At 35.8% G+C, this 27,367-nt stretch overlaps 1 protein-coding gene across 4 annotated transcripts in view; it reads left to right on the top strand.

The window, feature by feature from the left end:
• Positions 1–20,664, top strand: part of LOC125405366 (UDP-N-acetylglucosamine transferase subunit ALG13) — a 48,114-nt gene extending 27,450 nt beyond the window's left edge. For 2 of the 4 annotated variants that reach the window (XM_087903102.1, XM_048441835.3), the window contains exons 19-24: positions 5,836–5,904; positions 8,183–8,348; positions 10,449–10,622; positions 15,225–15,265; positions 17,015–17,195; positions 19,762–20,664. In XM_087903102.1, the coding sequence (XP_087759228.1) occupies positions 5,836–5,904; positions 8,183–8,348; positions 10,449–10,622; positions 15,225–15,265; positions 17,015–17,195; positions 19,762–20,018 (888 nt within the window). In that variant the 3' untranslated portion in view covers positions 20,019–20,664. Of the gene's footprint in view, positions 1–5,835; positions 5,905–8,182; positions 8,349–10,448; positions 10,623–11,423; positions 11,465–15,224; positions 15,266–17,014; positions 17,196–19,761 lie in introns of those variants that run through there. The other 2 variants (XM_087903100.1, XM_087903101.1) reach the window with 2 other exon arrangements.
• The last annotated feature ends 6,703 nt before the right edge of the window (positions 20,665–27,367 follow it).

Genomic DNA, 27,367 nt, shown 5'->3' with positions numbered 1-27,367 from the left:
ATTCTGCTTTTCTTTTTTTCTTTTTTTTTCTTTGATACAAGGTTTTTCTGTGTAGTTTTAGAACCTGTTCTGGAAGTAGCTCTTGTAGAACAGGCTGACCTTAGACTCACAGAGATCCACTGCCTCTGCCTTCTGAGTGCTGGGATTAAAGGCGTGGGCTATCACTGCCAGACACCACTCTACTTTTCAATCACCTTGTTTCACATATGAGATATAGTCTTTCTGAATTATATCTTACAAAGTCAAGATCTTATACCAGTGGGCAGGACTGTTTGGATCTTATTCAATCTGTTACATCCTTCTTAGCTACAATCCATTAAAGTAACTTTTTGTTCATAGTATGTTTGAAGGTGTATTTTTGTTTTTTGGTCAGAAAGGTCACTGAGAAAGTGATTACATTTTGATCTTCATTTGCATTTTAGTACTTAATTGTTCTACGGGAGGATGTAGTGACTATAGATAAGAAATGAGCACCTAAATCAGGAGTTAGTATGATCACTTTTGTATTATTTATGATAGTTATTTCCAAACTTAAATGATTTTAGAAAGATCACTTTTATTTAGTTTTTGACATTAAAGCAAATTAAAATATTTCACTTATTATTTTCTAATTATTTTATGGAAAATAACTTTTTTCATGCCAGATATTCTGATCACTATTGCCCCTTCCTCATCTCTCAGATCTCCCCCATCTTTCCAGTCATCCTCATCCATGTCTTCTCTCTACCTCTTTTTAGAGAATAAATGGGCAAATAAAAACAGAATAAAAAAGTAAAAGCATGGGCAACACAAAGTCACACACTCATACCTCATAAAAACACAAAAATTAGAAACTGTAATAACATAAGCAAAAGCCCAGTAAAGTAATTACCAACTACAGCAAGGGGACACCATCTCCTCCTTCTCTAAAAATACCAATGAATTTGTTTTGTGTTGACCATCCACTGCTGGGCATCGGGCCTGACCTTAAGTGTGCTTTGTGTACTAAGTGAAACTCCATTGGAGGAAACAAATTTTTCTAAGTGGTTGTCAATTGACAATAACTTCTGTGTTAAGAATGGGAGCTTGTGTCTACTTCCTCACTACATTCATCTGGCTTGAATCTGTGTATGCCATGTGCATACTGCCACTGTCTCTTTTGGTTATAAGGATTGTAGCATGCCTAACAAAGGCTTAAAGGTTGTCATCCAAATATACAAGAATTCGTAACATACTTTTGGAGTTTTAGATACCTTTTATTCAGGATAATTTTTTAGCTCCATCTATGTTTACTTGCAAATTCTGTTTCTTTTAAACAGCTGAGTAATAGTCCATTTTTTTAAATATACCATATTTTCATTATCCATCCATCTGTTGGTAGAGAGTTAATCTATGACCATTTTTGAGTTGTATGAGATGAAATCTCAAAGTAGCTTTTCCTGATGGCTATGGACTTTGAACATTTCTTTATGTTCAAAATGTGATTCTCAGTCATTTGTATTTCTTTTTGAAACTGCTTGATTCTGAACCTTATAATGGTGTTATTTGATGTTTAGTTTTTATAATTCTTTATACCTTTTAGATATTAGCCCTGTCACATGGTAGTTGGTAAGTATCTTTTACCATTCTACTTCTTTCTGCTTTGTCTGAATGATGGCGTCCTTTGCCATTTAGAGGCTTCTAGGTTTCATGAGGTCCCATTTGTTAATTATTCTTAGTGTCTGCTAACAGTGTTCTCTTCAGAAAGTCTCTCTGTACTAATGAGCTCAAGACTTTTCCCCCACTTTTTCTTATCAGTGACAGTGTACTGGTCTTACATTGAGATTCTTGATTCACTTGGGCTTGACTTTTGTGCTGGGTGATAAATATGGATCTATTTGTTGTCTACGGGTAGCCATTTTGTTTGACCGGCACCTTTTGTTGAAGATGATGTCTTTTTTCTAGTGTGTATTTCTGCCTGCTTCATCAAAAATCAGATGTCCTTAGGGGTGTGGACTTCTCTCTGGGTCTTTAAACCTATACCAATGATTGACATGTCTGTTTTTGTGTCAATACCATTCTGTTTTTATTACTATAGCTCTACAGTACAATTTGAGATTAGGGATGGTGATACTTCCAGCACTTCTTTTATTATTTAGGATTGTGTTTGTTATACTGTTTTATTTCTTGTTTTTAAGATTTATTTATTATGTATAAGTATTCTGCTTTGCATATATGCCTTCACGCTAGAAAAGGGCACCAGATGTCATCATAGCTGGTTGTGAGCCACCAAGTGGTTGCTGGAAATTAAAATCAGGTTCTCTAATCTGAACATCTCTCTAGGCCCTGTCTTTTGTTTTTAATGTGAAGCTGAAAATTGTTCTTTTGATGTCTCTGAAGAATTGTGTTGGAATTTGATGGGGATTGTATTGAATCTATAGATTGTTTTTGGTGGGACAGCCAGTTTCAGTTTTTAAAATTTTTTTTATTGAGCTCTACATTTTTCTCTGCTTCCCTCCCTGCCTCTTCCCTCCCCACTTCAACTCTCCCCCAAGGTTTCCATGCTCCCAATTTACTCAGGAGATCTTGTCTTTTTTCTACTTTCTGCTTCCCATGTAGATTAGGTCTATGTAAGTCTCTCTTAGTGTCCTCATTGTTGTCTAGGTTCTCTGGGATTGCGGTTTGTAGGCTGGCTTTCTTTGTTTTATGTTTAAAAACCACCTATGAGTGAGTACATGTGATAATTGTTTTTCTATTTCTGGGTTACCTCACTCAAAATAATGTTTTCTAGCTTCGTCCATTTCATTTTCACCTTATTAATACCACAGAAAACCTTTCCTTTAGTTTTCTTCAGATTCTTTTCTCAATGTCTTGACATTTTTATTATGTAAGTGTTTCATTTGTTTGCTTAGAGTTACACCAAGGTTTTGTTTTGTTTTGAGGCTACTGTGGCAGCTACTGTTTCCCTGATTTCTTTCTCAGTCTATTTTTCGTGTGTGTGTGTGTGTGTGTGTGTGTGTGTGTGTATTAATGCTACTGAATTTTCTGTGATAATTTTGTATTCTGCTGCTTTTCTTATTCCCTATAGAAGTTTTTGGAGTTTTTAATGTCACTTATGTATAAAATTGTATTACCTGTAAATAAAGATCCTTTGACTTCTTCCTTTTCTATTTCTATTCCCTTGTCGGTCTTCAGTTGTTTTACTGCTCTAGCCAAGACTTCAAGTATTGAATAGGGATGGAAAGAGTAAACCTCTTTGTATTTTTCCTGATTTTAGTGAAATTGCTTTGAGTTTTTCTCCAGTTAGGTTGCTTTTGGCTGTGGTCTTGCTGTAAATTTCTTAATATGTTGAGGTATGTCCCTTGAATTTGCTTATTTTGCTTTTTGAGACAAAGTTTCTCTGTGTAATCGCTTTGGCTATCCTGGAACTAGTTTTGTAGATCAGTCTGGCCTCCATTTCAGATATCTGCCTACCTCATCCTCTGTAGTGCTGGGATTAAATACTTAGCCAACACCACTTGGCAAAATTCAGCTTTAATTCATGGTCATCGTATAGGAAATGTAGAATTTTATTTCAGCTTTCTCGTTTGTATCTCTTGAGACTTGTTTTGTGTCCAAGTATGTTGTGTATTTTAGAGACAGTGCCATGAGTTACTGAGATGATGGTATTTTCTTTTGTGTTTGGGTAAATTTGCTTTAAGGTATTATCTAACTCCAACATTTCTGTTTAGTTTTTTTTTTTTTAGATGACCTGTCTATTGATGAGAGTGGGGTGTTGTACTCTACTCTCAGTGTGTTGAGGGTCAATATGTGATTTAAGCTGTAGTAGTCTTACTTTTATGAAATTTGCTGCCTCCCTTTGAGTATGTAGTGTCCTTCCCTATCTCCGGGTTAGTTTTAGTTTAATGTTTAGTCTGTTTTATCAGATATTTAAATGTCAACACCAGCTTGCTTCTTATTTCCATTTGGTTGAAATATTTATTTCCATTCTTTCCCCCTGAGGTGATGTCTTCCCTTAATGTTAAGGTGTGTTTCTTGGATGCATCAGACAGAAGGATCCTATTTTCTAATCCACTCTGTTAGTTGGAGTCTTTAGGGGGTGCAGGGAGGTTTAGACCATGATGTTGCGAGTTTTCTGTGAGCAGTGTTTGTTGATTCCTGTTATTTTCATGTTTCTTTTCTCTTTCTTGATTTTCTGGTCTGGAATTATTCGTGTGTTTTCTTGTGTGTAATTAACCTCTTTAGGTTATAGTTTTCCTTTGAAGAACAAGATTGGTAAACTTACCTATTCTTCTTAAATTTGGTTTTATTATGGAATGTTCTATTTTCTCTATGTATTTGATTGATAGTTTCCCTGGTGTAGAACTCTGGGTTGGCATCTGATCTTAGAGTTTGAACATCAGGCCCTTTTGACTTTTAGAGTCTTCATTGGGTGTTATTCTCAGGAGTCTGTCTTTTTATTACTTGTTCTTTTTCCTTGTAATTTTTAATATACTTTTTTCTGTTCGTTTAATGTTTTGATTATTATATATTGTTTTGAATTTTTTTGTTGGTTCAATCTATTTGGTGTTATATTCATATAATGATCTTGTTGAACATATTTTCTGTGCCTTTGACTTTTGTATATTCTCCTTCCACCGTTCCTATTATCCATAGAATTGGTCATTTCATAATTTCTTAGACTTCCTGGATGTTTTGTACCTGGAGCTTTCAATTTAATGTTTTTTTTTTGATTGAGATACCCATTTCTTCTACCTTGTTGTCTTCAATGCATAATATTCTCTCTTCCCTGTCTTCTCTTTATGAAACTTACTTCTGAGATTTTTTTGAATTTACAAATTTTTTATTTCAAGTTTTATCTCAGTTTGGGTTTTCCTTAGTGATTCTATTTTTACTTTCATTTCTCTTGAACTTTTTTTTTCCCACAGAGTCATTAACAGATTTATTCATATTCTCTTTAAAGTTCTTAAACATATCTATTATATTCATAATAGCTGTTTTGAAGTCCTTCCTTGTCTTGTACTTCAGCTATATTGCATTTCTTGGTTCCTACTGGGTTCCTATAGGGTTACTGGGTTCTGAAGGAGCTATATCGTTATGGCTGTTGATGTTTGTGCTTTTGTACTAGTGTCTAGATATCCGACATTAGTATAATTGAGGTGATTCTAGGTGGTAATATCAGGTCTTGTTTTTGTTGAGTATTTATTACATTTCTTGTTTATTTGGGTTTTTTTTTTGCCTTTACTGGGTATTAGGAAAGTGTTGTAGCTGTGGGTTGCTTGCTATTGAGTGCTTCTACAGGTTGATGGGTTGCTGAGAGGAATGGAGGGTTGACTGGGATTAAAGGTTGAGAGGGAGGGGCTTCAGGAAAAAAGCAAGGTATCCTGCTCACATCAAGAGGTGGGGTTCCTAGGGAGTTGGTTGGAGGTGTGTTGGTAGGTTGGCATAAGGCAAAGAATAATCTGGAGAGACAGGGATGAAAAGCTTAGAGGGACCTTGGTTCAGAGTTGAAGTCTTTAGTTAATGGATTTGGAGGTGGCAGGAGGGGCATCTGTAAGCAATCTGTCTGAGGGTGAGAATGGAATATGGAAATTGTAGTGGAGGGGAAGGATAGTGTAAATTACATACCTCAGTCACTGCCAGGAATAGCCATTGGGGGAACTAGAAAGAAAGCGTTTTTCAGGTTGAGATGTCAAAAAAGAATGGGAATTGGCTGGGACAATGGGATAGTGTGGGAGAAGAGTCACCTGCAGGCAGGCCACTACTGGGCTGGGGATGAGCCTGGAGAGGCTATAATAGAGGATAGAAAGAAGAGTGAAAATTGCCTTTTGTTTCTTGGTTTCCCTTTATTCAATTATATTTCTGTATTTATTAAAGTCTCTTCAGGACAGTGGACCATGTTCTGTGCCTCAAGACACAATTACCTCATACAACTACACCCAGAAGGTAATCTTTTTTTTTTTTTTGTTAAACTTTGTATTTTTTTTTATTAAATTATAAAAGTTTCCATTTCAGCCCCTCCTCCCAACACCCTCCGACTCCCCCCACTCCCTCTCCTCCTCCCTCTCCATCCCCTAGAGCAGTCAGGGTTTCCTGCCCTGTGGGAAGTTCAAGTTCCTCCCCCCTCCCTCCAGGTCCTGGAAAGGTGAGAGTCCAAACAGACTGGAGCGCCAAAATCCAGTATATGCAGAGGAAGCAAGTCCCAGTGTCATTGTCAATGGCTTTTCAAAAAGGCTCCGGGCCAGCCACATTCAGAGAATCTGGTTGGATCACGACCTAGTTCAGTCCCAGTCCAACAGGCCTTGGTGAACTCTCATTATATCAGTTCCCTTGTATCAGTGGGTGCTCGCATCCCTCGCAGTCCTGATTACTTTTTTTATTTTCTTCATCTTTCTGTTCCTCATTTGGACCGTGGAGTGCTCAGTTCGGTGTTCCAATATGGGTCTCCATCTGTATCGCCATCCAACGTCGGATGAAGGTTTCCTCTGCCCTTGCCTTCTTTGCTCACGTTCTCTTTCCTTCTGCCTCTCATTTGGACCTAGGGAGCTAGGTCCAGTGTTCCAACGTGGTTCTCCGCCTCCATCTCCATCCATCGCCAGATGAGGGTTCTATGGTGACATGCAAAATATTCATCAGTATGGTTGTGGGCCAAGGCCGGTTCAGGCACCCTCTCCTCTGTCCAGAGAACCATCTGGGGATCTCTCCTTGGACCGGGGATCCCCTTTATAATCAAGTCTCTTGTAAACCCTAAAATGATTCCCTTAGTTGAGGTATATACTTGCCTGATCCCATATCCATCCTTCCTCCCTCCCCCATCCCAGTCCCCCGATCTTTCCCCAATCCTCCCCTACTCCCTCCCAGAAGGTAATCTTCATAATATTATCACTCATTTACAGTGAACTAAATACAAAAAAAGATTTCTTTTCTTTGCCTTCATCAAAATTCTGAGCAGCTGCTTATATTCCATTAAGTATTATTTTGCCTTCTGTTCATCCTGGCACAGTGATTAATATTTATTTTAACAAGTCACTTAGGCGTCTACTATATAAGATATTGTTCTGTGGTTTACTGTGAGCTTCTTATGAATCAGTCAATACTAAATTACTTTTCAAGTTTCTTAATTACTGAGATATGGATTGGAAGTTGGCATTTCCAAAGGTAGCGGAATTCGTAGTGCTGGAAAAGGAAAGAGTATGAGACCAGCATTTAGACCACAGGCAAAATTTTGAAGATGAGTAGATAAGGAATAGTAGAGAACAGGGCAAAAGTAGAAGAATGCATTGAAACCCTGGAATGAGAACATTTCCAGGAGGAGTGAATATAACTATTCACTACGAGGTCAAACAATGTAAAGATTAGATTCTAGTAGGATTTGATGATCTGACTGGGTAAGAGCCATATTGTGTCACTTAGAAGAGAAATGGAAACTGACAGTAAAGACACTGTTTAAGAGTCTGTTATTTGACTTATTTATTTTTCTATTTGTTGTTGCTGTTTGTTTGATTTTGGGTTTTTTATTTGTTTCTTTTGGGTTGTTTTTTCTTTTCTTTCTTTATTTTTTTTTCCCCTGATACAGTTTCTCTGAGTAGCCCTGGCTGTCCTGCCTGACACTTGCTATATAGACCAGGCTGGCCTCCGCCTCCTAACATTTAGGATTAAAAGCTTGCACCTTCACAGTCCAGACTGTTATTTATTATATTTACATGATACTGTATACCATACGCCCTGGGGAAGTAGTATGCTCTCTTAAATTTGCACCCAAATTGGAAAAAAATTAGTTTCATTAAGTCATTCAGTTACACTTAAATACAAAGCAGCTTTTCTACTTAAATGTTTATGTATATATATATGTGTGTGTGTGTCTTATATATAGACAAAAGTGAGAATGAATATATATTACAAATCTGTGGTGGTCAAGAAGTTAGCATTTTAGAAAGTTGACAGCTAGGCATATAGAGAATAGGAGTTGGAGGGAAACTTTCCAGCATGCCCAACTTTTGGCTTTATTGTTTTAATATTAATGTGTTATCTTTACAGAAAAATGATGGCTCTCAATATAATCAGAGATCCTGTAAAAGTAGTAACTTTATAAATAATTTGCATACAGATTGATATCTCAGTGCTTTGTCACCAGAAAAATTACAATTTCCTAAAGTTCAGAGAAGAAACAAATATGATTTGAGAAACCAAATTTAAGAATTTTAACCTTTCTTCCACTTAATAGGTGTTAGAAAATTCTACAGCAATTACAGCTTCCTGGGCCAGTCATGTTCCTGTTCCAGTCATACCTAACTATACAGGAAATAATCAAACTATAAGTACCTCTGATGTTTCCTCACAGGATGCCATACAGCCTGTCTTTGTACCTCCTCCTGCACAAGATAGTCAAGGTAGGTTATTAGTGTTTATTTGCCTTAGAAACCTCTTTTTCTACTCATGGATATGTGCATACTGTTATTCTAATTATTAGATGGCATTGTAGTTTCAAGAAATAATGTTAATTGTTCTTAAGAAGGTTGTTTTATCGCCAAGGAATCTGTAAGATATGAGTCAGGAATCTAAATTCTGGTGGTTTTGTTTTTTGTAATAGGGCTCTGATAAGATTTTTTTACCTGCCATTTGCTATTCAGTGAACAAATAGAGCTCTTGCATTTTTTCAATAATTTTGAGTTTTGTAATTTTTTTATTTTCTTTATGTGTATATGTGGCGCAGGGATGAACATGCTGAGACTAGAGGGAACTAATGAGATGATTCTTTCACTTTTGTGTGAATTTCAGGAATCAAACTGGTCACTAGCAATTTCTTATATCCACTGAGCCATCGTGGTAGCCCCATGAGCTATGTTTTTATTACTTGAGGATTGACATAAAGATGTTATTTTATGCAATAAATTTCCTTAAAGTTTATTATAAAACCTATACTTATGTAATAACTCTTTGTCTTGTGAATGTCATAATAAATACTAAGCTCTAGAATTTAAGAAATCTGAGATTATAATCCTGGTTTTACTACTCACTGGTTGTGTAATTTTAGACAAGCTATGGACACAAATTACTGTGAGCTTGGGAATGCCAACAGCACCTGTTTGTGGAGTAGTTACTGAATTTTAAAGAAGTACTATAATTTAAATTTTGAGTTTTAGAAAAGTGGTAGCCAACAGCATAGCTTTTCCATCTGAGTCACCATATAAAAATGGAAAAATAAAATCCAGAGCCATAGACAGCATCTGCAACAAAACTAGGTGACCTGGTTTTCTTAAAAGTTCTAAAAGAGCTAATAAGAATTCTCTTAGCTTGGTGGTGGTGATGGCTCATGTCTTTAATCCAGGCAGAGACAGGTGGATCTCTGAGTTCAAGGCCAACCTAGTCTATTGAGAGGAATGGACTTCCAGAATAGCCAGTGGCTACACAGAGAAACCTTGTCTTAAAAAAATAGTCCTAAAGACTTTCTTGAGTTTGCTAAAATTTCCTGTTTAGGTTTAATAAAATTTACTTCCTGTTATCCAGTTCTATAAAATTTTCACAAATGCATTGTTAAAGAAAGCAACACTTCAGTCAAAAGATGATTGTTTCTTCAACCCCTCAAATTGCTTATGAGTTCATTTTTGCTTTGGTGTCATCTGTAGACACATCCTTCAATTACTATTACCATGTAACTGTATTTAAAGGATGAATGTATTAGCATTGCCAGTGAATAAAGGCAAAAATAGATCCTTTCTTGCTAAATTCCAGAGTAACAAATTCAGCTTGTGGATTGTTTTTAAGCTAAACTCCATGTGTTAGGACTCTGAATTTAACTCTTTATTATCTATTGTTAAAAATATCATGTATCTAGCACAGCTTTGAAGTTTGATTCTTTAATTTCTAAATTGACTAAAATTGTTCAGTTAAATTTGAAGGATTGTTTCATTTAGCATTTGTAAAGATATCAGAGTTTTAGCCTGGTATATTATATACATGTAGATACGTTTACCATGTTGGAACATACTGTTTATCATCGGAGGTTTAATACGCAAACATAAATACATTTCAATTTTGTATTAAAATTGAAACTACTAGATGAATCTTTTAACACTGTTGTAATAGATACAGAATATTATGAGGGTACAATATTGTATCTATCCCATTTTAAGTTCTTTGTCTTTTTAGAACTGAAACTTGATAATTTAAAGTTCCCTACATTTTTTGGAGGCTGCCAGGAGAATTTGTAAGGTTACTTAAATCTCTGTGCAATTTTGTGTATCTTATGATTTGACCAAGAGTGATAGGTTACTGGAAACATCTTTAAATTTGCATTGAGTAATCTTTAAGTGTGTGTTTTTTAAGTCAATCCATGAGATTCAGAGTTCTGTGATTATACAGGGTGGGAGTAAAAAAGTGAGTCAGCTATTGCTTTATAAGGGACAGCAGTTGTGCAGTACTATTGCGTGTTTTATTTCTTTGATATTGCCATCCTGTCCCTAATAATTCTCCCATTTCTTCTACTGCAGCCTATCTTCAGCCTTCAGCAGCAACAGCAATGGCAGTACCACTACCACCACCTCCTCCGACACTTCCTTCTCTAACTTCTCTTGAAGCAGGAGATGCTTCAGGCTTCCCTCCACCACCGCCACCGCCACCGCCACCTTTTTCCTGTGATCCAAGTGGAAGTGATCTGCCCCAAGGTAGTGTATTTTGAGTTTTGGTGCAGGTTATTTAGGTTTGAGGTGGTTTTTAAATCTAGAATATTTTCTGGATAATTGATGGGTACAGAACTAAATTGGAGTGATTTGAGCATATAATTCTAAGTGACAAACAAGGAGCGACTGGGAGAATCTTGTAGATAGCTGGATTGAATCTTGACTATTCCTCTGCACCCCTCTTGTAACTCCATGTCTTTCCTGACAATCGGATCCACCTTGTTTTTTTTCTCAAGTATTTTATTTTAAATTGGGATTTAGTGTTAAAAGCTCTCTTCTATTAGTCTTTCCTCAAGTGTATGAAATTGTTAGCTTTTTGATACTTGGTATACCAACTGAATTTTGAGGATGTGGAGAAAACTTCTATTCACCTGATCTGCTTTGAATATCAACCACATATTTCTGCTTCCTTAAACAACCAGCAGTGATTTTTCTATTGGAAGTTCTTTGTTGCCCTGAGTTTGGTAGTATTACTCAAAGAGAATTGTAGTTGAAAGTTGTTAGCAGCTTGCTTATATTTTCTTGCTTACATTTTCCTGATTTTTTTTTCTAGCTGCTGCTTTCCCCCCCAAAATCTTTCCAGCCCCTGAACTAGTTAACAAGATTTTCTCCAACTCTGTTCTGTTCTTTTTCCATACAGTATATCTTTGTAGTCTATTCTAAATCTAGCTAGCCCTTGCTCAGAAATTTTGGTTCTTACTAGACATTTTCACTTAGCTATTTAACTTTCAAACCTAAATGATCTCTAATGAAATTCCTCATCTTTTTCCTCTTGTCTTTCACCAGTCAACACAAAACATTTATTCCTCTTCTTGGTTTCATATTTTGTAAGTATTATTGTTGTTTCTACCTAATTTAACCCAATATCTAAATCCTGACTCCTTTATTCTGTCCACCTTTGGCACCCAAGTAGTATTCAATCATCATATAATGTTGAATTTCTATTTTTCTAGCATATTATTGTGAAGATAGCCAGATAAACATTGTTGTTTTTTTTAATTGATAGTATAATTGCCAACAAAATTATGTTGTTGATGTTTGTATTGTTTTATCATGTATTTGCTCATTGTTCCTTTTGTCCATGTGACTGGAAATTAACTCATCTTGTTTTTGATAGCTTTAAAGCTAAATTGTATTTATCGGTAGACCTCCCAAACCATAAAGGATAATGAAAATGAGTATATATACACAAGGGAATATTTCTCACATATATATATATATATATATACATATATATATATATATATAAAAGACAAAATCCTCTCATTTGTGAATTAATCTAGAAGTCATACACAGTATTTGGTAAAATAAGCCAGGTAAAAAATGACAAATATTACATGTCTCAATTTATTTGAGAAGTGTGGAAACATGCTTTTATCTCATAGAAATACAAAATAGGATATTAATTCCTAGATGTTGAGAAGAATATATGAGGGTAAATTAAGAAAGATTGGTCATTAGGTACAGAATTATGTATATATGAGGACTATGTTTTGGTGCTGTATTTGCACAGTAGGTTGTATATATTTTATATTTCAAAATAAGTAAGAAAAGATTTTAAATGTTCTTACCACAAAGGAATGGTGAATATTTGTAGTGAAGACTATGTTAATTTATTCTGGGGGGTGGCACACATTTTTAATCCTAGCAATAAGCATGCCTTTAGTCCCAACACTCAGGAGGCAGAGGCAGGTGGATGTGGATCTCTGTGACTTTGAGGTGAGTCTGGTCTACAGAGCAAATTCCACACAGCCTCCAAAGCAAAGCAGAAACCCTCTTTTGAAAAATAAAACAAAATAGAATGTTTAATTAAATATATCACTGTACAATAACTTAATTATTATGTACAATGTATTCATGTCTTGAAAGATTCGGTAATTTGTAAATATTTGTACTCATGTATTCATTACAACACAAAATCAAACGTTATCTATGTAGCTCATTACCAATTGAGTTGTAAAATATTGTCATTGTCTCAACATTTTGGTTTTTTTATCAATTTTTTTGGTTTAACAATTTTTCTTCCTGAATGTGCTTATTCGTGTATGTGCATGCCAGAGAATAGTCTCTGTGGTTCCTCAGACATTCCTTTTGTTTCTCTTGAGATTGTTTATGATCGCTCAAGAACTTAGCAAGTAGGTTAGACTATCCAGCCAGCCAACCCAGTTCCTGCCCCAGTTTTCCAGTGCTGAGGTGACGACTGTGCATCATCATGCCTAGCATTTTGTAAATGAGTTCTGGGGTTTGGATTTATGCCTTTATACCCACATGGCAGATACTTACCTTCCTTGTACTGTCCCACAATTGACTTATGTCACCTTGCTGTCTTTCCCTTGGTGCATTTTCATTTTTTCCTAGATATCATCATTGTTCGGCTATTTTGTTTTCTATCATAGATTAGTTTTTCATATAAATGTAATCAGTACAGTGTGTAACTTGTACAGTGCTTCTTAAACTGTGCATAAGTGTTTGAGTTCATCTATGTTCTTTAGGGATTCACTTGGTTTTTCTTCAGTGATTAGTATTTAATTGAATATTCCAGTACTCTTTTAAAACATATTTTATAAATTCTTTGAGAATTTCATAAAATGTCTTTTGAACATATTCATGCCCCTCAAGTTCTCTCCTTAGCACCTCTCAACCTTCCATCCCTTCCCACACAATCTTAAGATTTCTTTTTTCTTCTTTGCACAGAGAATCCAGTTTGTGTTACCCAAGCTGCTATTAGGATTGGAACCTGCTCTGTAGTGTGGTAGCCTACCAGGGTTCACACCACTAAAGAAAACTGACTAGAAGCTATTAGCACTATTAGCCCTTAAACTAGTGGTGGAATTACATATCTATTTTCTCCTTTCTGTGTTGGGATTTTGTAAGGCTGGAACTATGAGCTTTTGTATCACCATACCATACTATAATGAATTTCATTGTGACATTTTTCTACTGTGTATTATTATATTTTGGCCATATTCACATTCCCACTATCATCTGGTACTTTGGTATTTCATTTCCTAATTTTGTTCTTTTAGTGCATCAAATACAGTTGGTAGTAGGGTGTCAACCTTGGCATGAATAAATAAAGATAAGGAGTTCTAGGCTAGATGTGGTGGGACACGCTTTTAATTCTAGGGAGGCAGAATCAGGTAGATCTCTTGCTTTTGAGGCCAGTCTGGTCTACAAGGGAGAGTTGCAGGAGAACCAGGGCTACACAGAAAAATGTTGTCTTGAAATCCCCTCCCCCACAAAGATTCGCCATATGAAAGCAAACATTTTCTAAGTCTGGCTTATTTCACATACTATCTGTAGTGCCATCTATTTTCCAATAGATATAATGACTTTGTTATTGTTTATGGCTGAATTAGACTTGTGTATATATACCACCTTTTCTTTATCCATCCATTTATCAATAGGTATTTAGGCTAGTTCCAGATTTTGGCCTTTGTGAATAATAGCATGTTTGTAAGGTTCATCCTTCCTGCATATAGGTACCAGTACTTCACACTATGTATAGTTGAATAACACTCATTGTATGGTTGTGCCACATTTGTTATCTATTAGTTGATGGGGATTTGGGTTGTTTTTACTTTTGACTATTAATGATACTGCCATAAACATTGGTATGGTTTTGTGTTCATGTTTATGTGTGCCAGAGAATTTATTTCCTACTATCCTCATATTCATTAACTCTTGCATCTGGCTTTATACCCCCTATATATTAGTCAAAATCTAAACTGATTCTTTCAAAATAGCAATAAATGAATGCATTTCCATAGGAAGGCTATAGCTTATGAAAGACATTTTCCACAAATTTATCTTGTTAGTGGAATTTGGGCTATCTTTATAATGGACCTACGTCAGTCAAATTAAATACACTTATGGATACTATTAAAATACTCAGAATAGGGATGAAGATGTTGCTCAGTGGTAGAATTTCTATTTAGTATTTCCAAGGCCTTGGGGTCCATTCCACACATTAAAATAATACAAACAAAAACAAGAATATTGCGAACTTTCCACCTTCTGCTGTACATCTGCTTTTGGTTAATTTATGAACTATTTGAGTTATATTCTTGGAGAAGTTTTATCATTTTTAGGCTTTACTTCATTTTCACCTGCTTTGGTTACTGTCCCCTCTTTGGAGTTCTGGTGGTAGTGTGTTATGATAAACCAAAACAAGGTGAGTATGCCAAGTTTCTTCAGTGGGCATCACTCCTCAGCATTAGTAGAGCAGCAGTTTGTACTGTGTAGTAGTGCTAGCAACTGAGGTGTGGTAGTAGTAAAAATTTTCATTTTAAGACAAGCAAGAAAATGCCTTTTCTAGCTATTTTCTTAGTAACAGAATGGCATTTTAGTAGCATCAGTCTAATACTAAGAACAGAAATGAAATTTGTGTTGAGTGAATAAATTTTGTGTCACAAAGTGATCATAGCTATGGCAAGTGAAAAAATAGTCCTTTAAAACAGAATTGAGAGGGGTGGTAGTGTGTGAGATGGCTATGACTATATTACTTTAGTAATGTGCAGGGAAATGCTTTTAAGTGGTAATTTAAATTGCTTGTGTCAATCTAATAAAAGTTTTGTTTTGTTTTAGATACAAAAGTTTTGCAGTACTATTTCAATCTTGGATTGCAGGTAGGAATAATACTGTATCAAACAATCTTTTTTGAGAAATCAGATTTTTGAACTTTACAAGCCATACTCTGAATATCTAGAAAGGTCTTATTCCTTTCAGGAAATCTCTGAGGATGATGTTGGTTAGTTTTCTTTAGCATGTCCCAGTTTGTCTTACTATGAAATACTGTTCAGTTGAAGAGAGTGGGGACTAGGTTCTAAGCAACACAACTTCATATGTATTAGGTTATGCTTCATATTTAGCATTATATGCCAGCCCTTTAGTGGTATATGCCCAGAATGAATGAATGATTCATTGTTTACTTAATATTTTATGGTAATTTCTATATTCTGTGTGAAAACCAGGCTTGGTTTAAAGACATTTAAATAACCTTTTAAAGGACCAACTTTAGATCTTGCCAAACACCTCCCCGAGTTTGAGAGTTATAGGTACTTGTGGAGCCAGGGATCATTTTTCCCCTTTAAATACACTTCACTTCTAACTAATGTAACCTATAACCAGATAGCATATTTCCTGATAATGATGCAGATGAATATTTAGAAAATGACATTAAACTAATAGTCTCTTCAAGATGTTTCAGTTAATTTATAGCCCATTGCTATAATTTCTCTGAGAAAACCTTCTTTAACATACCCTAAATTAAGAATAGTAGAGTACGTATTTGTTCTTTGATACTATGTTTTCAAATGTAGTTTAAGACTTGATAATTACTTGTCCCTTTAGTTATTACACTCATATGGAAACTTTGATATATAATTCACAAGACTGAGGTATTTAAGAATAATTTTCCTTGCCAGGCATTATAATATGTGCCTCAAGAAACTGAGGTGGAAGGATCACTTCAGCTCAGGAGGGCAAAGGTAGATTGAATAACATATAGAAACTCTTCTCAAAAAACAAACTACAACAACAAACAAAACCATCAACCAAGCCAGGTGGTTATAGTATATTCCTTTCTAGGAGATGAATGGTAGATTAAATAATACATTTTTTCACTTTCTTATATTAAAAATGATAGTGTTTTAGTGTTCACTACAGTCTATTTGGAAACTTATAAGGTACTAAGAAAAGGAGAATTAGTAATTTTCCTCAATCTTAGAGATTTTGAATTTTTACTAAAAATCTGCATCATGTTACGTAATTTTCTAATCTTTTATCTTGAGTACCTTTTTGTCTTTTTAAAAACAATTTATGTATTTCATGTATATGAGTGTTCTGTATGTTATATCTGCGCACCAGAGGAGGGCATTGAATCCCATTATAGATGATTGTGGGCCATCATCTTGTTGGTGGCTATTAAACTAAGGACCTTTGGAAGAGTAGTCAGTGCTTTCAACTGCTGAGCCTTCTCTCCTGCCTGCTTTTTTGTCTTTATATATTTGATAGCATGACTTTTTGCCTGTGTAGTATTCTGCCATGGATAAATAATAATTATCTCAACTCCATTGAATACTTAGGTTTTTCAGTAGTTTTTACTTTAAAAATAAGGCTACAATTGATAATCTTTGTGTACAAGTCTGTTTATATGTTTGGTTTCCATGATATGATTACCTAAATTTAATCCTAGGTGTAAATATGAACTATAGGTGGTATAAATGTGAGCTATAGGTGGTGTAAAAGATCCTTATCCGATGTTACAACACCTGAGAATTGAGACCTGATTTCTTTAACCTAGAAATTTTCCTACTTTAAGAATAGAGAACAATAAAGGACTTTCAAATTTTCAGTTGTTCCTTTTCCTTTTCCAGTGCTATCATCATAACTACTGGCACTCCATGGTCTATGTGCCACATGTGCAGCAGCAGCAGCAGCTTCATGTAGAGAGTTATCCGGAGTATACTGAGCAACCTCTTGTAGACCAAAGTGTTCCTCATTTGTACAGTGATGTAGTGAGGGCAGATGACACACAGGCGGGAGTATCAACAAATGGTGAGTATACAATGAGATTGCTAGCAAGAAAGTCAGTTAGATTTTATTGTGTATAATTAGTTCATCTTCAGATATTTCATTAAATTCATATGCTTTTAGACTATCAGTTCTGAAAATGTAATATGTAAATGCCTTGTGATCCTTGAGGCTCTTTGAAAGGATCCATGCATGAAGCCAGTAGTCTTAACAAATGATACTAAGATTTTATGTGTTCTTTCTCTTTGTGGTACTGCAGTTGAACACAGGGCTTTATGCATTCCAGGCAGGAGTTCCGCTAGAGTTGTAGCCCCATCTCATTCTTTAACTTTCTTAGTTACTTTTCTATTGTTGTGAAGAGACACCATGACCAAGGCAACTTAAGAAAGAATTTATTGGGAGCTTGCTTACAGTTTCAGAGCATTAGTCTGTGATCATCATGGTGTGGGGAACATTATGACAGTCATACATGGCACTGAAGCAGTAGCTAAGGGCTACTGATCCACCATCATGAGGCTGTGTGTGTGAGTGAGAGAGGGAGGGGGGTAACTCCAAGGAGGTCACACCTCCTAATCCCTCCTTAATAGTTCTAATAGCTCTACCAACTACTCAAATATATAACCAACCCTATGGGGCCATTCTCATTCAAACCTCCATATTGACTTGTAACATTTACATTCATGGTACTAAAATCAATGATGAATAAAACTTCTGGTACCATATCATGGCACTGGCACCAAACTGTGCTAATAAATCAGTATGTTTATTACTACTATAGTTTGTATAAAATGTGGATTTTTTTGTTTCTTCTTAGAGGTTCATTTATAAAAATCAGCTTCTTTCTTTCTTGGTACTAGTATTTAGTTTTCTTCATGATAAATATAGAAACTAGTCATGAAACACTTCTATAATTTGAATGAAGCTTGATTTTATTTTTTAAGGTTTGTTTATGTATTTTCTATAAATGAATGTTTTGTATGCCTGCCTGTACACAAGAAGATGTCATTGGATTTCATAGAAAGTTGTAAGCCAATATGTGCTTGCCGGGACTAAAACTCATGACCTCTAGAGGAGCAAGCAGAGCAGCTAGTGATCTTTACTGCTGAGCCACCAGTCTCTTTTTAATTATGTGTAACCCAGGACTTTTTTTCTTGTTTGGTTTTTGATACAGGGTTTCACTGTGTAGCTCTAGCTGTCCTGGAACTCTCTGTAGAGCAAGCTTGGCTTGAACTCACAGAAATCCGCTTTCCTATGCCTCCTGAGTTCAGTGATTAAAGAAGGCATGTGTCATCACTATTTGGTACCCAGGACTTTAAACGTGTTTTTAAACTCATGATCCCCCTGCTTCCTTCTATTTTGGCAAATCCTTTCTGTATGTGTCACCACAATTGACAAGTTAGAAAAAGTACTTGTATTGAGCTATTAGTGGGCTGTTAATATGTAACATTTTTTTTTTTTTACCTTGAGAGAATGATAGACAAACATGGTTGGCCTGACCTACATTTTCTCAAATGAAAATATGGGCCTGTCATTTTAGGGGGAATTTACAGCAAAAGAAAATTCTGTTTGAAAAAAAATTAGAGGTTTTGCAAGCTTCAACTTGTTATTATGAGTTTAACAGTTTTCTAGTAATCCAAAACTCTTAGTACCCAGTAGGAGCTATTAGTGAATCTAGTTTCTTCTAAAGATTTGTTTCTATGTTTTCAAGATGTTTATAACTTGGTAAAAGTTTTGAATTCCCAGTTATGAACAGATAATGTTACCCATCCTGATTGATTTGTACGTATAAGCTCATGTGCATGCAACTTTTTAATTTGGAAGATTTCAGACACCTTGTAGAAACTATTATTCATATCTAAAATGATCATGCCAGGTGTGGTACTCTCCTTTAATTCCAGAACTCTTGAGGCAGAGGCAGGTGAATCTCTGAGTTGTTGGCTAGCCTGTTCTACGTAGCAAGTTCAGGATAAGCAGACTGTGTAGAGACCTTGTCTCAAAAGAACAACAAAACAAAAACCAAGAATAAAGCATTCCTCTTTGTAGTTGCTGTGATCTTTTCATGTAGGGACATTTTTCTGAAGAGTTCAGAAGAGGGTGCTGTGGATCTTCTTTCTAGAACTGGAGTTAGAGGTGGTTATGAGCTACCATGGTGGGTGTTGGATATTGGACCCAAGGCCGTTTGGAAGAGCAACAAATGCCCTTAAGCACTGAGCCATCTCTCTGGCCTCTGTGATCTTTAAAAAAATATTTGAATTACATTTATTTATTTGTGCATTTGTGTGAGTGTGAATGTATGTCTGCCTTTGTGTATGTGTTCATGCCATTATTCACATGCAGCGCTCAGAGGACAGCCCAAGAAAGGAGTCAGCTTCCTCCCATGTTGCTCACTAGACTGTCAGACTTGTCAGCAAGCATCCCTACCCATTGAGCAGCCTTGCTGACAGGTCTTATGTTCTTTCTTATAATTAATAAATTAATAATATATTTAATATTTTTTGTATGAATATTCATTTATATTTTGTGAGTTTTTATGATAAAGTGTGTGTGTCTCTCTATATATAAATATTATATAAAACCTTTTTCATTTCAGATACTTTTCCCGTTGCTGATACCGTACCTGTCCCTCATGGAGCAGTTTATTATCCAGTAATGGCAGATCCCTATGGGTCAACATTGCCAGGTTTTGATCCCTGCATTCCTGTGGCATCAGATTATCCCAGTGTTGCCATGTGGCATCCAGTTGGTGCAGCATATGATGGTTCTGCCCAAATGCATGGTGCTATAAATTCTGGACCAGTTAACTATATGCTTCTACCTAACACACCTCATTATTCACCTCAGAATTAATATTTGGCAATATGAAATATTCTTTACTGCCATTTTTACTTTTATGGTTGATAAATGTCTTATTAGTTCTTAAGTATGGTGTAGGTGATAAAAATGTTGACTATTTGACTATTGTATGTCTTTAAAATTATTTTACTTTTGAAGTAAAATATTTCTTTAAAACAAGGGAATATCACTTTGTTACGGATAAGAAAATTGAAATGAATGTACTTCTAGTGCCTATAATGAGCAATTTCATTGTAGGCAGTTTTCTGTTAGCCAGCTTGTGAACATTGTATTAACTGATGGTGCCAATTGCTAAAAGAAGGAAAACATAGAACTTGTTTTCTTAAGATATGGTGCATCTTAATCGACTATTTGAAATTGATAACGATTTCCACTTTTCAAGAAATTTATGAAACAGAAAAAAACAAGAACCTATGCTTCTAAGCATTTGTTTGTATTAAATAAGATTTCTTTAAGAATTGTCAGAACCAAATTGTAGTCTGATATTAATAAGTTTTGAAAGCACATGGTGTTCTGCTTTATGTTTGCCACATATGGTATTGTTTAATACTGGATTTACATAACTGTCCTACTGCGCAGTATTATAGTGTCCTTTGCACAATTTGCAGTAAATAAAAACCAGCATTTAAAATTGCCAAAATGAGTGGAGTTTTCTTTTTGCAACAAAGAGGATACCAGATGTTTAATTGTTTCAGCATGTTTCTGCAGACATTGTGATTACAAAGAATGAATTTATAGCTTGAATTGGTGAGGAATAGTTGTAAGTCCACTGAAAATATTATTTAATTTCAGCCTTATAGCAGTAAATACTAGCATATCTTTTTCTGCTGATATTGTTCTATTCAGGTTGTTTTTTTTTCAATTGAAATTATTTAGTTAGCCAAGAAAGTATTAGATTTCCTTATGGCATTTAAAAACACAATTTGTTTTTGTTGGTCCTCCTATTTTTTCTGCTGTCCTCTCCTGTCTCCCTGGCCCCTTATACGTTCCCACCTCCAAGTCTGCTTTTTGCTTTCACAGCATATACATTCTTTTATCTATCTTCCCTTCCTCAACACTACTATTATTTTTAGGGCACAGTCAAGGTTTATTGAAGATATTTTAAAACATATTTTAAGCATATGGTCTAAGAAAGGGATGACGGACACACTAGAGCATGAATATGAGTTAGCATATTTCTGTTAGCCTCCTTAAAAAACTTTGGTTACTTGCTTTATTTTCTGTAAGTCAGCATTTGTTTTGTCTTGGCATTTTGTGTTTCCAGGTATGCACTCTCTCTCAAAGCATGCTTGTCTGTGGCTGTGTGAGACATACTCACTCCATCATCCCTTTTAACCTCTGCCTTTTGTGTATCCAAACAAGTTTCGTATTGACCAGCCCTCTGGAGCTTAATTTGTTCAAGTACTTTGTTTACCAGACACATGGCAACAAAAATAGTCTTTGATTACTACAAAACATGTTTACAAATAGTATCTTTCAATTTTTAAGTTTTTTTAAGGTGTGTGTGCGTGCGTGTTGGCTGAGTATTGTTGTCTATACACCTGTGTAGGTTAGAGGGTAACTTGTGGGAGCATATGAGGTATGCTTAGAGCTCATTATAGAGTCACAGATAAGCAGAAGGCACCTGCTTGTCTTGGAACTCAGAGTTGGCAAATTGCAGGCCAATTGTGTCCAAGCCGCCAATCAGACAAGCCCCAGGATATTTATTAGATAAAGCTTTACTTTCTTAACCAATAGGATGGGGAATGTGGGAAGAGGATTATGCTAGAAGAATGCAAAGCTTACCATTCTGGAGTAGCAGCCTTTGGGAAAATGGGCCAGTATTTCTCGCAATTAGGATTTTAAGAACTACTGTCTCATGCCAAATCATTACACCAGCCACTTTTGCCTATTATCGATGCTGGTATCCTTTTCTGTGGAATTGTATTTCAGAAACACTTGCTTGGTTCAGACTGGTCCCTGCATCCTTGTGTGATTGGGTGAGAAATTTCTCTCACTTTTGTATTCTCAGATATAACAGGCACCCAGACATTAGCACAACTGATGCCATGTTGGAGACACAAGGCACCATTATGACCTAAGAGCCCAGCACATGGACCCCAACACCTGCCAAAATGAGAACAAAGGCCTAATCCATCTTACATAGTTCTGGTGAAGTCTCTACGTGTACCAATCTTCCTCTTTTGGCTTCTTTAGCTGTTTATTGTTCTTGCTAATTGAAGTTTGTTGACTTCAGTACATATTTTTTTGTGCATAAAAAGCAAAAAAAAAATGGCTATATGATTTGGGCAAGTTTCCTGTGTAGTCTGCTGGCTAGGGAATAAAGACTTTATTGACGTAAAAACGAAAACAAAACTATTAAGTTCTTGCTAGTCTCTTGTTAGAGGTTTTGTTCTTGCTCGCTCTTCATAAAACTACAGTGGCATCAGAAACCTTCAATAAAGGAAATCGGATGAGAACTAAGCAAGGTTGTACACACCTGCAATTTCAGCAATCAAGTGCTGGGAAAAGGATCAGTGGCTTATAGGCCCGACTCAGTCACATAGTTGTAGTCCAGTGTGGATTGCCCAAGGAAGACCCTGAAACAAGTCAGATAATGGAACACTGGTTCATGTAGCATAAAGTAACCATTCTCTGATGTTTTGAGTATCCCAACACTTCTAAACTAATACAGCAAGTCAATTCATCTGTCGTTGTTTCACTAAACTTCTAAAGAGTGTTTTAGAATGTATTGATACATTTTGAAAATATGGCTCAGGGATTTATATGGTTATGAAGTGATCACTTCTGCCATAAGTTTTCTGTTGTATGCTTTTATTATTGCAAACTTTACATTGTTGCAGTTGGGGAATATGTTCAGGTGTGTGAATTTTGTTTACACTACATTTGTTTAACTTTGAAGCTATGTTACTGTGTTTAAAACACCTGATGGTCCTAATAAAGAACTGAATGGCCAATAGCGAGGCAGGAGCAGGAATGGGAGAGGGGCTAGCAGACAGAGAGTATCAATAGAAGGAGAAATTTGGGAGGTGAAAGAATGAAGGGAAGAACAAGGGGGAGGAAAACATCAGGCCAGCCACGCAGCTACACAGCAAGCCACAGAAAGAAGTAAAGAAAGGATACAGAAATAGAGATTAAAGCCCAGAGACAAAAGGTAGTTGGGAATAATTTAAGATAAACTGGCAAGAAACAAGGCAAGCTAAGGCTGGGTATTCGTAACTAATAACAAGCTTCCGTGTGTGTGTGATTTATTTGAGAGCTGGGTGATGTGTCCTCAAAAAGCCAAAGGAGTATGAAAGATTACACAACATGTTGCCTTGTCTTAAGTACATTCATTACCATTCAATGCAGCATAATTTGATAATTGTCCTTAAAAATTTAAACCATTGTGTAATGAGTTGAACTTGTTATTAAATCAAGTATACAACATTTGTTATTTTAAACCACATTGCTTATGTATTCCTGTTGGGGAATATTTTCAGGTGTGAGACTTGTTTATGTGGCATTTGATTAACTGAAGCTCTGGTTTGTTTTTTTTTGTTTTTTGGGTTTTTTGGGTTTTTTTTTTCTGTCTGAAACACCTGATGGTCCTAATTAAGAGATGAATGGCCAATAGCTAGGCAGAAGCAAGGATAGGCGGGGCTGGCAGGCAGAGTATAAAAGGAGAAAGGAAGAGAAGGAAACTAGGGACCAGCCACCAAGCCAGTCACGGAGTAAGAAAGAAAATGAAAATAAGGTATACAGAAGTAAGAAAGATAAAAGCCCAGAAGGAAAAGGTAGTAAAGATAATTTGAGATAAGAAAAGCTGGCTAGAAACAAGCCAAGGTATGGCTAGGCATTCATCATTAAGAAATAAGCCTGTGTGTGTGATTTATCTGGGAGCTAGGTGGTGGGCCCCTCAAAAAGCCAAAAGAGTAAAACATCACACAGTTATTTTTGGCATTCCATCGTGGGGCTCAAAAATAAATCTAGAGCCTGAGAAAGCTGAAAAAGAAAATAAAAAGAACTTTAAGAGGTGCTGGCAGCACTAAACTAGAAACAATTAAAAAAAAAAAGGCTTATGATAACTCAAGTTCTGGCTTCCATAGCTAGAAAGGTTTAAAGCAGTTCTCAGTAACCTCAGACAGGGCACAAGCTTTGAGCTTGTCTTTCATGACCTTATCTGAGAGTGGTCAGAGCCAGCTGCTAGAGCACGCAGAGGATCCAGGTGTAGCTTAGCAATCTAAAGTTTGCTTGTGCAGTCAAAAATGGCTAAAGATGAACAGTAAAAGAGGTCCAGATTGGGGGGGGGGAACAAAACAAAACTTCTAAACAGGTTGCAGTGTGTTTTACAATGTGCTTAGGCTAAAGAAAATGGGTATAGGCAGTCATAGGAAGAAACAGATTAAAAATAATAAAAAAGTAAAGTTTTTAAAGAGACAGTACAAGTAGTGTAAAAGAAAAAAGCCATGTAAAGATGGGTGTGTGTTATTGTGTTGATTTTGAATTTTTTGATTGCTGAAAAGCGAAGGACAGCTGCTGAGAGACCTGGAGTTGAAAGAGACTGTTGAAATAAACCAGCCTAGATATTTTAAGAATGCCTCAACATAAATGTATTTATGAAATGAAAATCAAAAATCCTTTAGAGAAGAGGTTTTGCTTTTTTTTTTTTTTTTCGAAATAGGCTGCGGATTCATTGCAGGTTAATATGGATCTGGTTTGATCAGGGGAGAGCTCCTGAAACTTGACAGATGATAGCTATCATTAAAGGTTATAACTGGTCTTTCCAACTTGGCCATTATCTCAAATTTTCTTTTTGGGATACTAAAAGTATTTTGCCCACATTCCACAGGAAGCAGTCTAGAGAACACAACATCCACATTCCCCAGAGAAAAAGGGGCGTAGGTGGTCTTTGGTTATTTTGTGGGTTATTTTGTGGATGTTTGTTATATTTAGGCTACTGTAGAAATATAGGATAAAATAACTATCTCAAATACTTTGCATTGGCATGGATTTTGGTATATGAGTATAAACTCAAGCCAATATTGTTACACTGCTGAAATTTCTTACACTGTATATGTTTTTCCTCTTGTTTAAAGGACTTTTGTATGTTGATACAAATTTAAGGTAATTTTTGTTATAGCATATAATTTCTCTTTAAAGGATTTTCATATGTTAATAAATACTTAAGGTTATTTTGTTACAACATATTGTATATGTGTTTCTGCTCTTGTTTAAAGGATTTTTGTATGTTAAGTATTTAAGGTTATTTTGTTACAACATATTGTATATATGTTTCTGCTCTTGTTTAAGGTATTGTGTCTAGGTAGTTCATTTAAAAATGTAAAGTAAAATTTTAGTTTTTGAAAGCTATCATTATGAACTATTTAGGATAATAAAGAAACACAGGTCAGTAGTTAATTCATCTATAACAATCAAATTTGTAGATATGTGCTAGGTATGCTTTCCAGATCATACATAGTTTGATTTTAGATAGATGGCCTTCAAACATTTCAAAGATCTACAGTATATGGCATTTTAAATGTTTTTTTTAATTTAAGCTTTTACATGACAATGAGACACATCTACTCCTGACAGCACCAATTTACTTCAGAGATGGTGGGCATTGAAGAAATTCCTTTTGGAGTTTTCTGTCATTGTGGCAAGATTAGCCATTTGGGCAAGAAGCTGCTCTTGCTTGGACTGCTTGACAGTATGTTGTATAAACTGGACATGCAGGACCCACAGGAAAGGGACCACGAGTGAACTTTGCCAGACTGAAAAAGGTGGGATGATCTTCAGGGTTTCTGACTCAGAAGAAACTGTCAGACATTCTGCAGGTCACAGAGGAAAGTGACTGAAAAATTGCCAATATAGGTTGTCTGTCAAATACAGTCAATACAGTCTGTCAAATTTCCTGCTTCATTGAAAAGTCTGTGAGATCGTATTGGCCTGTAGGCTGAAGATGGCCCCAACTATGCCAAGGAACTTTGGGTGACTGTCCAGGCAGTCAGATGTCTATGTCATTTCTAGATTTTTTAGAAGTCGTCTGCAATCCATTTTTTTGTTTATTTAAGTAATATTATTTTCTTCTGGTGCCTTTGATGTAGTTGAAGACTATATATATATATAGTGTCAGTTTTCATACCTATGATAGCAAGTTAGGTATAAAATTTTGGACTTACTGAGATGAAATAGATTATGGAGTATTTATATTTACCAGAAACAAATGAATTGGAATTTAGTACATTGTACATGCAATCTTTACTTGATAATTGTTCTTATTGTATACAGTCTTACTATGTTAAGGTTAAAACTTCATTTTTTGTTTAGAAAGGAAAAAAAGGGAAATGTTGGAAATACTATTTTAAGGTATGTGACTTGTTTATGCTGCATTTGTTTTAACTGTGAAGCTGTGATTCTTTGCCTGTCTCTAAAACACCTGATGATCCTAATAAAGAGCTGAATGGTCAGTAGCTAGGCAGAAGCAAGGATAGGCGGGGCTGGCAGGCAGAGAGTATAAATAAAAGGAGAAAGGAAGAGAAGAGCAACAAGAGAACAAGGAGAGGAGGAAACTGGGGCCAGCCACTGAGCCAGGCACAAGTAAGAAGGAAAATAAGATATACAGAAGAAAGAAGTTAAAAGCCCAGAAGGAAAAGGTAGTGAAGATAATTTGAGATAAGAAAAGCTAGCTAAAAACAAGTCAATGTATGACTGGACATTCATAATTAAGAAATAAGCCTGTGTGTGTGTGATTTATTTCGGAGCTGGGTGATGGGCCCCTCAAAAAGCTAAAAGTGAAAACATTACACAACATATTCCAGTCAATTTCTTTTCTTGTTGTTAGGCTGTAGTAGGGTTAGAGTAACCTGTATTGCTGCACAAGTCTGAAGTAGTTACTGAAGATAACCATAAAGAAAACAAATAACTTGGTAATTTAAAAACAAAAACACCAGAAACACTGGCAGGCTACATTTTTAGGTAGTTATGGGTATATTTATCCCCAACTGTGCATGCATGTGGAGGCTTGAAATATGACTTCTGGTAGTACTCTTCAGAAACATCTCCTTTCTTTTGAGACAGTCTTCTGGACATGGGAATCAATATTTAGGCTAGACTGACTCGTTGGCCAGGGATCAGTCTGTCTCCACCTTCTTGGAAAAAGAAATATACACTACCATATCTGGCTCATTACATGGGTGTTTGAGAATTAAAGTCAGATCCTCAAGCTTCTCTGGCAAGCCCTTTGCTGATGGAGCTTTCCCAAGCCTTAACTTTTACATTTTACCTCTTTAGTTTTCCTTGACACTACAAAAGCTGATCTCTTTATTGTTAACCAAGTAGCAATTTTTGAATTATTGGGA

This window comes from Myodes glareolus, chromosome X, assembly GCF_982192425.1.
Source record: "Myodes glareolus chromosome X, mMyoGla1.1, whole genome shotgun sequence".
In the NCBI taxonomy this organism is placed as follows: domain Eukaryota; kingdom Metazoa; phylum Chordata; class Mammalia; order Rodentia; family Cricetidae; genus Myodes; species Myodes glareolus.
Note: the sequence above shows the minus strand (reverse complement) of the source record. Positions and strands in the feature narration are given on the sequence as shown.